Source organism: Hydra vulgaris, chromosome 06 (genome assembly GCF_038396675.1).
Source record: "Hydra vulgaris chromosome 06, alternate assembly HydraT2T_AEP".
Taxonomy (NCBI): domain Eukaryota; kingdom Metazoa; phylum Cnidaria; class Hydrozoa; order Anthoathecata; family Hydridae; genus Hydra; species Hydra vulgaris.
The window spans coordinates 22,090,001-22,102,185 of record NC_088925.1 but is presented as its reverse complement, the minus strand read 5'-3'; the positions used below and the strand labels follow the sequence as shown (position 1 = coordinate 22,102,185).

The 12,185-nt window shown below is 29.1% G+C and overlaps 1 protein-coding gene across 1 annotated transcript in view; it reads left to right on the top strand.

Moving 5' to 3' along the window:
• Positions 1–377: 377 nt before the first annotated feature.
• LOC100206443 (DNA primase small subunit) overlaps positions 378–12,185 on the top strand; it is a 57,357-nt gene continuing 45,549 nt past the window's right edge. The window contains exons 1-6 of the mRNA XM_065799583.1: positions 378–567; positions 715–872; positions 949–1,055; positions 9,438–9,511; positions 9,954–10,090; positions 10,756–10,817. Coding sequence (XP_065655655.1) covers positions 444–567; positions 715–872; positions 949–1,055; positions 9,438–9,511; positions 9,954–10,090; positions 10,756–10,817 — 662 coding nt within the window. The 5' untranslated portion in view covers positions 378–443. The remainder of the gene's footprint in view (positions 568–714; positions 873–948; positions 1,056–9,437; positions 9,512–9,953; positions 10,091–10,755; positions 10,818–12,185) is intronic.

The window sequence follows — 12,185 nt, the reverse complement described above, 5'->3', positions numbered from 1 at the left end:
AATACTTTTTAAATACTTTTTAATATTATTGTCATTGTTATTATTATTTATTTTTATCAAGGTTGTCATCAAATTTGGATAATACATTTTTAAATGGTAACAGTAAAATAAAAACTACTCATTCTGATTTTTTAATCTTTATAAATCTCTTTATATTAAAAAAATGATCAAACTGCAAGTATTTGCATAAAGTACATTATTAAATAATAATAAGAAAGTATCTTTAGGAACAAAATTTTTTTGTTCAAAGTATAATTCTTTAAGAACAATTTTTTTGGATGCTAAAATTTATGAATGTTTTTCTTCACAATTTGTTTTTATTGTTTTCTTTATACAGTTTGACTTGTAGTTTAACTGTTTAACTTATTCGATACAATAGAATAGATTTTGCTTCATAACTTTGTAAATCAATACAAAGAAAAATAACTTCTGGAATTGTTTAGATGAATGAAAAGATTTTAACACAACAGTCTTATAATGAAAGCGATTTAACTGATTTATTGAAGCAATATTATAAAAGACTGTTTCCATACAAGCTCTATTACAAGTGGTTGCAATATGGAGAAGGTTAAATGATTTCAAACATCTATATATCAAGAATTTAAATTTTTATTTAATAGAATTTTATATTTCTTTGACAACTTTATACTTATTCAGTTTGTATTTTTGATTTTGTAATATTATAATAATATTTAGTTTAATTTAATGTGTCAGATTCAAAAAGTTACTTTGAAAATCGTGAATTTTCATTTACATTGAAAGATGACATATATATTCGTTATTTATCTTTTGCTGATGCAAATGAATTAGAAAAAGAAATGCAAAAAAAGGTTCCATATAAAATTGACATAGGAGCTATATATAATTACAAGGTATTTAAGTTATTTTATATAGTAAAGCAGGTAATAGTTTTTTTTTTTTATCCAATCAAAATCTTATTTGATTTAGCCTAAAGACAATAAACAGTTGCAAGCTGGAGTTTTTAAAGCTGAAGAAAAAGAGCTTGTATTTGATATTGACATGACAGATTATGATACTGTAAGGACTTGCTGCAGGTAAGGCCTTTCTATGGTTTAAAATTATTAAATCAAAGTTTTTTATAAGCTCAAAGTTCAACTATAAATAAACGATTTTTTTGTGTCTATGAAAATAGTTTGTATATACATATATTTTAAATATATAAAGGAAATAATAAATGTTAAAAAATGTTTTATAAGGAAAAATCTGAAAGAAAAAAAAAAGATTTTAATGTTTTTTTAAAAAAATTGGAAAATGATTTTTTTCCCCTTGTTCTCTTGCTTAAGTATGAAGAATATATTATTTTAATATATTATAGATAAATATATATAGATAAAAATATGTATTTTTTTATATTTAAGTGTTAAACAGATTCTATCTGTTGACTAGCCTTGCACCCCTTTTTCATCAATTAGGCTGGCGCAGATGTATTTTTTATACATTGTTTCCAGTTTAGGATGTTGAATGCTGCATCTTCTTGACTCATAGTATGGGTTTTGCTTGTATCTCTGATTTTATGACTAGGCAACTCATTCATCAATGAGGGTACAGCTCTAAAACTCAGTTTTATGGTTCTGAGGCTGGCTGGTAGTCATGTTTCCCAAACTCTGTGGTAGCTCTCAAAGAGGTTGATTCCATCAACAGCTGAAAAATATCAAAGTATTAACAGTTCCATGTTGTGCATGAATGGCATCCCTGTTTGTACTTTTGGTGTGCATTGCCAAGACCACATTTGGAGCCCTTTGTTACGGCTTAGGGTTTATTAATAGTAATGTGGCAATTACTTGGGCTATTAAACAGTGTACTGAGTACTATCTATGCTTTAAGTTAAGTTCTTTAACAAATTTAAAAATGAATAAAGTACCAAAAACTATAAAACACAAAAAACCATCATTATCACGAAGTTCTCTAAACCTATCATTCACTAATATTCGTGGTTTTCAAAGTAACTTTTCTTCTGTTGAGTCTTATCTCTTGCAAAATTCGCCAGACCTACTTGCTCTTTATGAAACTAATTTGAGTTCAGCTGTCTCATCTTGTGATCTTAGTGTTGCTGGCTATCTTCCTTTAATTCGTAAAGACTCCAATAGTCACATGCTTGGTCTGGGCATTTACATTCGTAAGAATTCACACATTTGTCGTGAAACTAGGTTTGAATCCACAAACTATTCTTTTATGTGCTTTCGTTTAGCACCACTTCACTCTATTGCCTTTCTCTTTGTTCTATATCGCTCTCCTTCATCTCTGCACTCTTTTTGATGTTATTTCTGATGATATTGACCAAGCCCACTTTATCCTTCAGCCAATATCACTGCTGTTGGTGATTTTAATTCTAATCACACTGAATGGCTTGTCTCTAGTGTCAGTGACTCTGTAGGTATTAAGGCCCACAACTTTTGCCTTTCTCAATCTCTAACACAAATAGTCAACTTTTCAACTTGCTTTCCAGACAATCAGAATCATTTACCTTCTCTACTCGACTTATATCTTGTTTCTGATCCTAGTCAGTGCTCAGTTTCTTTATATTCACCCTTAGGTGCTTCTGATCATGGTTTGATCTCTCTAAAACTATCATATTATTCTTCTTCATCATCAGAATCCCCCTATCATTTTACCTCTAACAATTACCTTAAAGCTGACTGGGACTCTTTCCGTGATTTTCTTTATGATGGCCCTTGGGTAAAGCCTTTTGTCTTTCTGCTGATGTGCTTCTTATGTAACTTCTTGGATTCAGGCTGGCATAAAATCTTTTATTCCCTCTCAACAATTCAAGGTCAGACCTCACTCTTCTCCATAGTTTTCCTCACATTGAGGTGCTGCAATTGCCGATCGAAACCATTACTTCCATATCTATCAGCAAAATAATTCTCCGAAAACAGATTGTTTATTACTGCTAGAAACCATTATAGAAAGGTTTTGTATATTTCCAAAGCTCTCTATTCTCAGGTCATGAAATCTCGTATTTCATCACAAAAATTAGGCTCTCGTGACTTCTGGAGAAACTTTAACAGTATCAAAAATAAGGGCAAATATGTTATTCTACCTCTCTTGTATGGTTCAGACTTTGTCACCTCACCTAAAGACAAAGCTGAATTGTTTGCTAAAAACTTTTCATCAATATCATTTCTTGATTCCACAAGTTGCGTTCTACCTGATATAGCCATCAAACAGGTTGATCCATTGCTTGATATTCGTATCACTCCAGCTTCTGCATCTAAAGTGATTTCCTGCTTAGACTCTTCTACAGCTTGTGGCCCAGACAACATACCTGTTATAGTCTTGCAGAAGTGTTTTCTGGAGCTACCGTATATAATTTCAAAACTATCCAACGAGTGCTTATCAAAGTCCTGTTGTCCAGCCTACTGGAAAAAATTAGTCTTCTTTCTTTCATAAGCAATGTTTTTGAATCTTTAATTAACAAACACTTTATTTTTCATTTTGAATCTAATAACTTACTTTCTGATCATTAATATGGATTTCGATCTTCTCATTCTACAGCTGATTTGCTAACAGTAATAACCGATAGGTTTAATCGTGCATTGGATAAAGGTGGAGAGGTTAAGGCCATCGGTCTTGACATTTCAAAAGCTTTTGATAAAGTTTGGCATGCTGGTCTACTCCATAAGCTTTCTTCTTACGGTTTATCTGGTAACATCTTTAAGATTAATTGAATCCTTCTTTTCCAATTGTAGTATAAAAGTTGTCCTCGAGGGACAGCACTTTTCTTCTTATTCTGTATCTTCAGGAGTTCCTCAAGGTTCAATCCTTGACCCTATACTCTTTTTAATTTACATTAACCATCTTCCAGATATTCTGACATCTAAGGTGGCATTGTTTGCTGATGATACAACCATTTATTCTTGTCGTGATAAGAAACCAACACTCTCTGATTGCTTGGAGGGGGCATTTGAGCTTGAAAAGGATCTAACTTCTGCTAGAACATGGGGCTCACAGTGGCTGGTGAACTTTAATTCAGATAAACCTAATTTTTTTAGCCAATTGTTATCGCAATAATTTAGATATTTGTATATTTATGAACGGTAATGCACTCAATGAGTCATCTACCCTTCATCTTCTAGGATTAACTCTTACTTAAAAATCATACATCAAATCCATTGTATATTCAGCATCTGCTAAGGTTGCATCTCTTTATCGAGCTTGACACTTTCTTACTTGGATTCTATTCTCTATCTCTATAAATATCGAATCCGGCATTTTATGGAATACTGTTGCCATATCTGGGGCAGATTTTCTAATGATGCCCTTTCTCTTTTAGACAAAGTGCAAAAACACATTGTAAGCTTAGTTGGACCTGCTCTAGCAGCCAACCTCCAACCATTATCACATTGTTATAATGTTGCTTCTCTTTCTCTTTTCTACAAATACTATCATGGGCATTGCTCTAAAGAGCTAGCATCTCTTGTGCTGTCTACTAAAATTAATTCTCATGTTACTCGTCATTCAATTAAGTCTCATCCTTTTTCTGTGACTGCTTCTAAGTGCTCTTATTCATCTGGTTTTTTTCTTCAAACATCAGTTTTTTAGAATTCGCTTCCTTCATATTGGTTTCCTGATTCATATAATTTGCAATCCTTTAAGTCGTCTGTCAATCGTTATCTTGCTCTACAATCTTGATCTTTTCTCTTCCACTAACTTCCAACTTTAATTAATGGTTGCCTGCAGCCTAGTTGGAAGCAAAGATGTTTAAAAAAGAAAAAAATGTATATATGTATTTGTATATAACCCAAATCATTAACCATCTCTACTCGACTTATGTCTTGTCTCCGAATTCAAATTCGGAGTTTTTGAGACAAGACTTATGTCTTGTCTCAAAAACTCCGAATATGAACTTTGGAGAGCAAGGCTGCTGCACAGGGAAACAAGTTGATTCCACTATTTGTGTTTTACCTGATATTGCCGACAAACAGGTTGATCCATTGCTTGACATCGTATCACTCCAGCTTCTGTATCTAAAGTAATTTCCTGTCTAGTCTCCTCTACAGCTTGTGGTCCAGACAACATACCTGTTGTAGTCTTACAGAAGTGTTCTCCGGTGCTATCGTCAATACTTTCAAAACTATTTAACAAGTACCTATTGGAGTCTTGTTTTATGGCATGCTAGAAAGCAGCATCTGTTATCCCTATTTTCTTAAAAATTTTTGTCTACTTCCTACTACAGTCTCATTGGTCTACTTTCTATAATAAGCAAGGTTTTTGAATCTTTAATCAAGAAACACTTAATACATTAATACTACGGATTTTGATCTTCTTGTTCTACAGCTGATTTGCTAACAGTAATAACCGATAGGTTTTATTGCACAATAGATAGAGGAGGAGAGGTTAAGGCTATTGCTCTTGACATTTCTAAAGCTTTTGATAAAGTTTAGCATGCTGGTCTTCTCCATAAGCTTTCTTCTTACGGTGTATCAGGTAACATCTTTAAGATTAATTGAATCCTTCCTTTCCAATTGCAGTATAAAAGTTGTCCTAGATGGACAGCATTTTTCTTCATATCCTAAAACTTCAGGGGTTCCTCAAGGTTCTATCCTTGGCCCTATACTCTTTTTAATTTACATTAATGATTTTCCAGATATTCTCACATCTTAGGTGGCATTAAAGACAATGTAATTGAAATCTGATATTTAAAAAAAATTCATGGCAAACTATGGCTCATGCCCATGGTCTTCTAACTCATTTAATACGAGCAATTTATGGCTTCGCAAAAGTTTAAAAAAAAAAAATTTAAATACACAAGAGTCTTTAAAATTTGTTTTTTATTTTTTTGGTGGGTTATTATCTTATATAAGCTTTTTCATATTTATATTGTTTTTTTCATATTTATATTGCATTTTTATATTTTATATTGCATTTTTCATATTTATATTGCATTTTTCATATTTATTTGCATATTTAAATTTATGTATCTTCTGAATTGGTAATAAAAATACAAGTACTCTTGCAAACAATTGTTTGCAATTAAACTTTGAATGAATGAGTTTGATACTTTAATCTATTTTAATTGTTTATGTTACTTTTAAATATATTTTTTTCAAAAAGTTTAAGTAATTGTTTATAATAAACTTGTATAGTGGTAAATAAATTGTTTTCCTTTATATAAATATATATTTTTTATATTATAAAAGTAAAATAAAAGATATGTCTAATCATATTAAATTTTCATGCTTATAAACCTTGGAAAACCTTTCTAGTGATTTTCATGTAACTTTTTAAATAACAGAAACAACTTTTTAATTAGTGACAGTCTTTAATAACGATATATATAAGAAAAGTTTTGATATTTTATCTAAAATAATTATAATATTTTTACTTTTTTACATAGATTTTTTTCATATTTTTGTTCTTCTAATTTTATAATAAAATTTTTTATCATGAAATAAATTTTTATGTGTAAGTTTGAAATAAATTTATTGTATTTTGAAATTGCTACCAAGTATGTATAAATATGATAATATTGCATTAGATATGATATGTTTTGTTGCAAGTTTTATTTTTTATTTATTTTTTATTTTTTTAAATATAATAAGAGTTTTTGAATTATAAAAATAAATTAAAAAAATAGCTATAATAATCAATTAAATAATTTTTTTTTTTTTTTAACTTTTGAATGAATAACCTTGCTAGCAAATGACTACACTTTTTTTCACATAATTTTTCAAGATCAGTTTAGTTCTTTTCTTTGTTGTGTGTACTAACTACATTTTCTACATACTTTTTTAAACGTGAGTTTATATAGGTAGTTTTTTTTTACTATGATTTTTGGATTTTTTGGGATTTTAATTGGAACAATTGGGAGATCTGCTGTGCCATCACCATGAATACAACTTGCAACTGAAAGCATTTTGGAATTTAAATGATCCATATACATTATTTTACTTTTTCTAAATCATCTTGTGCTCTTTGTGTTTCATGGGCAGGACTAAGGAGACCAACTATATGGACTTGTTTTGCTTTGGTTTGTCAAAATATGGTGTTCTTAATGACAGTTTTTATAATAGCGGCGCTAATTGTTGAACTAGGTTTAATTGTTGAACTAGGTTTAGTGAGAAGTTAAGCTGTTGGTTAAATTTTTTAGCGCATAATTCTCTTATTTGACCTTGTATGAAATACTGTTGTTATATTTGAGCTGTTTTTTTTCTAATGAGGTCCTCTCCCCTTTTAGATAAAAATTGCTTTCTATTAACTCTCTCCTTTACATTCTATTAACTCTTTTCTTTGCTTTCTATCAACTCTCAAGTCAAATAGTGGTTGTTTGCAGCCTTGTTTATTTAAAACAAAAGCAAAAAAAAAAATCAATGCTTTTTGATAAAAATTTCTGAAATGTACACACTAGATCTTTAAGTTTTTAAATTCTTTCACTTCATCATGTTATAGTAGCGTAGTGATAAAGCATTCCGAGTTTGATTCTTATCTTCTCCCCGAAATTACTTTGTTTTGCTACAACTTTGTTTGTCTCATGTTTTGGAATTAAAGGGTTTAGAAAGGGTTGTGACACTGACATATATATAAAAAGTGTAGCCTTCTAAGCTATTTTGATACTTCCACAAGTAGGATCATCATCCAAGTTTTGTAACTCTGAATGATAATTAATTTGTATTTAAATCAAAGTTATCATTCTCCTTGGTTAGTTGCTTTCACCAACATTCAGAAGTTATTAAAGATTCTAATTGTTTCAATGTCGTGAAGATTTGTTTTGGAAATGAACTGTTCATTCTGAATTCTCAGAAATGTGCAGAATTCAGTTTCCGTTTCAGAAAAGAGTTCTTTATCATTTCAAAAATGGAAATTCCTTTCCTAGCATTAAAAAGCGAAATCGTGAATTGAAATTACTAATCGAAAAGAATCCATTTATACTAAAGTGTGAAAAAATAGTTTGCTGGCATGAATGATGGTGCAGAAAGTAGAATTTGTACATATGGATGTCAAGTTTTTTTAAATATTTGCTTTACCTTTTTTTTGAAAAAAAGAAAAAATAATAAATACTATTCAATACAATGTCAATACAGTTTCTTGATGGCATCTACACTGTGTGATGTGTCTACTCCATCAAATATTTTAAATGAAACTTGTTATTAAAAATATGAAATCTTTAAATCTATTGGGTTGGGTGAAAAGTAATGACAAAATTTTATTTATTATTTATTTTTAGTCCCATAATTATTCTTCAACAATATATGCAATATTATTATGTATGACCTCTTGTCAATGCTTAGGCAAAGAAAAAATGCTATTGGCTAAAAATTGTTAAAAAATATTATTGGCCTAAATCAAGGAAATAATTAAAATGCTATCAAAATCCCTACTTATTGCAAAATCTTTCATTGCACAAGCTGTTACTTAGTGATTAGAACAGATAATATTCTTTTTTCATCAAGTTGGGTATGTAGGGCTAATGAGGCAACACTTCCCATTCAAGCTCCAATAAATTCTCCTGTCAATTTTGCAATGTGCTTCATTCGAAGCTTGTCAAGTTGAACCTAGTAGATTGCTGTTTAGTTTGTGGTGCTTGGCCAAAGCAGTTTCACTATACAATGCTGTGTACATCTTACCAAACCAAAAGCAACACCTTTTTGGAGTGTAAGTTGACTTTTGGATTAATTTTGTTGGTTGTTCTAGATCTAGCCACTAGTGCTTCCTGGTGTTATTTACATTCTGTACCTATTTCGTGATATTCTATTGTACAATAAATTCATCCAAATTCGGCTGCTAAGCAGCGCAGTTAGTTAATCTGGAATTGGATTTGATTATTTGCTTTAAAATTCTATTAAGTTGCCATTACAAACTTTTTTTTTAATATAATAAATATTTAACTGAAAATTAAAAAATTGACAGTGCTGCACATGGTCTTTAACATTTCTTGAAATATACAGAAGTTCCAATCCATACCCTATGTATATATGTTTTCTTCGAACTTTTAAAATAACTGCTTACTACTTTTAAGCTAACCCATTGTTTATAAATTAGATTTATATTCTTTTTGAATATAAATATAAATTGAAAATAGATGTAAAATATATATGTAAAAATAAAAACAAGTTTAATAAGAGTTTTATCAGGAGTAATTTAATGGTACATGTCAGGAGAGTGTCATGTAGGTTCCATCAATCACAAACATACTGCTGAGAATATATTATAAGAAAACAAAAATTATTTTAAAATGGCAAATGTTTTGATTTCCTAAGCGTTTCAAAAATTAATAAAAAAAGTTTTAAAAACTTTTTTAAATTTGCTTTTAATATAGTTTTTTTCTTCAGTATGTAAGGTGATGTGTATTAAAAATTTAAAAACCTCTTATGTAGAAAAATAAAAGATTTTTGTTATAAACACTGATTTTAAGAATAGTTTTAATTTGTTAATGACTATATTTCAATCAAAAATATTTAAAAATATTTACTTTTTAGTGGAGCGTCAGTTTGCAACAAGTGTTGGCCTTTAATGACAGTGGCTTTAAAGATATTAGATAGAGCTTTAGAAGGTTATATCAAAAAGAGGGCAGCACTATGGAAGAGGGAGCCACCTTTTTCATAATGAAATGTTATAATTGTTGAAACTTTTCTCCTTGTTAATGCATTCAGCAAAAAATATGAAATTATTTAATAATTCAAATTACCAAGTCATACTGAAATAAGGAATTAACTTATGAAAACTTATGAAGAATAGGGTTTGGATTATATCTAAAAATATAACAGCAAGGTTGTTATATTCTTTTAGGAAAGAGGGAAAAACCCCCTGAGATGTTATACAAATAAAATGTGGTTTAAGATCCTTCTCTATTTTAATTTCCTTGTGCTGCTCTGACTGCTTTTATTCTGTTTTTATTTTCTTCTTTTTGATAATTTTATTGTTTTTTTTAAATAGTTATTTGTTAATTTAATAATATGCTGCTTGTGTTTATTGCTATTTTGGTCTGCTTTTAGAGGATTTTGGATTTGAGCATCGATTATGGGTATATAGTGGGCGTCGTGGAATTCATTGCTGGGTTGCTGATCTAAGAGCTCGTAAACTTTCTCAACAAGGAAGATCTGCTGTAGCTGAGTATCTTAGTGTTATTAAGGTTGGTAATTTAAAAAAGTTGAAAAAAAAAATGGCATACTTTTTAAGCTTTAGAAAAGATGAAGTTGTATTTCAGTTCCTTAGGTTTTTCTATACAACTCCCAAAGAAAATTAACTGTAACATTGCCAAGGTTTGCATTTTTATTAATATTTACGGTTGAGCACTGCTGTTTGTTGAACATTGTTTATTGTCCAGGATTAATGTCTATATTAACAAAATTAAAACAAGTGTAAAAATGCATAACTGAAAAAATTGACAAACCTAAAATTTTTTAAACTGTATTTCCTTGGGCTCTCCAACCCTCTAAAAAAGACTTTTATGATAACCATGATTATAGCTGAGTTTTTTTAACAAAGTTATATAACACGTCAGCATCATCTGAAGAAGTGGTTTATTGCTTTAACAGATGCCAAGACTTTTTTCTTTTTTTTCCAAGAAATTTTTTTTTTTTCTTTCCTTCCAAGAGAATTTTTTTTTTTTCTTTTTTTTCCAAGAGAATTTTTTTTGTGGCGCAAATTTAAAAAAAAATTTTTTATATAGTTGTTTAAATACTAAATATTATATTTATAATTGTTGCATACTATATTGATATAGTATTAATATCTGATTTTTATTGTTTCATTGTTATAAATTTTGTTCTTCTCACAATCTGTATAATGTTGTAGGGAGGAGATGCACAAGCAAAGAAAGTTCATTTTAAAGGGAATTCTCTCCACCCTTCAATTGCGTAATTTCTATTTAAGTTTTAATTTTAAATTTTTTTTTTGTTGTATATTTAGCTTGTGAATTTTGAAACAAATTTATTTACAATTAATAAATAATTTATAACAAATTATTTAACAAAATAAATAAGTTATATCTTTTTAACAAATTATCTATAACACATCATTACATCAGGATAAATCTAAAAAAAGAAAAATAATAATATAATTATTAATATAATTATGAAGACTGTTAATCAATTTTTAACTGCTTTTGGTAACCTGGTTGTGATACTCAGTTGCTGTTGATGATCAAGTTTACAAAAGCATAACTAAAGTTACATTTATTAAAAATAACATAGTACTAGCTTTATAATGTTATCAGTAAAAAAAATTTTTTGTGTCAATTGTGTAGAATTCCAGTTTCTCTCTAACTGTTGATTAATAATTAAGTTTCAAATTATGAAAATTTACTAAAAAAAAACTGTTTCAACTAATTATTAGTTCAACTAATTGTTAAATAAAACAATTCAGAATTAAAAAAAAAAGAATATAAAATTAAGCAAAGTGTAAATGTTCAAGTTTACAAAAAGTATAAAATCCTTTAAATTTAAGATAGTTACTTAAGAACTTAATAAAACGTAATTTGTTAAAATAACGTGTTGACAAGTAATAAAACTGGGGCTATTAATAAAAGTGTGACTGAATATAAGACTGAATAAATTTCATAAAAATCAAAATCAAATTTTAAAATACTTTATACCACTTCGCATAAGTATAAACTGGCATAAGTGCGAAGCAGTTGTAAAAACTGGCATAACCATTTCTTGATACAGACCCTCAGAATAAAGATTTTGGTTATCTGCAAGACTGCCAGGGACAAAGTGCATTTTTGGCACCCCTTTTGAAAAAACCCCCTAAGAAATGCACAACTAAACAAGCATTTTTTGGTCAAATTTTACCGTTTTTCTATATTTTACCTGCACAGGAATTTGTTTAACATTGCTTGAATAAAAAATGCTATTGCCATTGATTGAGCTTTGAGCCAAAGTAAAATAAGTCTCATCAATGATGCACTATTTTCCTTGCGAATTCTGATCACTTTTTTAGAAATTTTTTTCTTGTTGGTCATTATTTTGTATTGGTTTCTTTTTTATTTTATGGCAACTGATGCTGGTCTTTTTTTTAACAAGTAATTTATCAGTGCTGTGCTACATTCAAATTTCCAAGCATCTTGTCTTTGGGAAACTACACAAGGGTGATCAAACATTGTTTTGAGGTGTTTAATGTTTTTATTTATTTTTCTGGCAATACTTTCTATAACTCTTGTATTAAGAGCCATTTTCAGCACGCTGGATTATATTGGAGATGGTTTGTTTTTGAATTTTTCTATT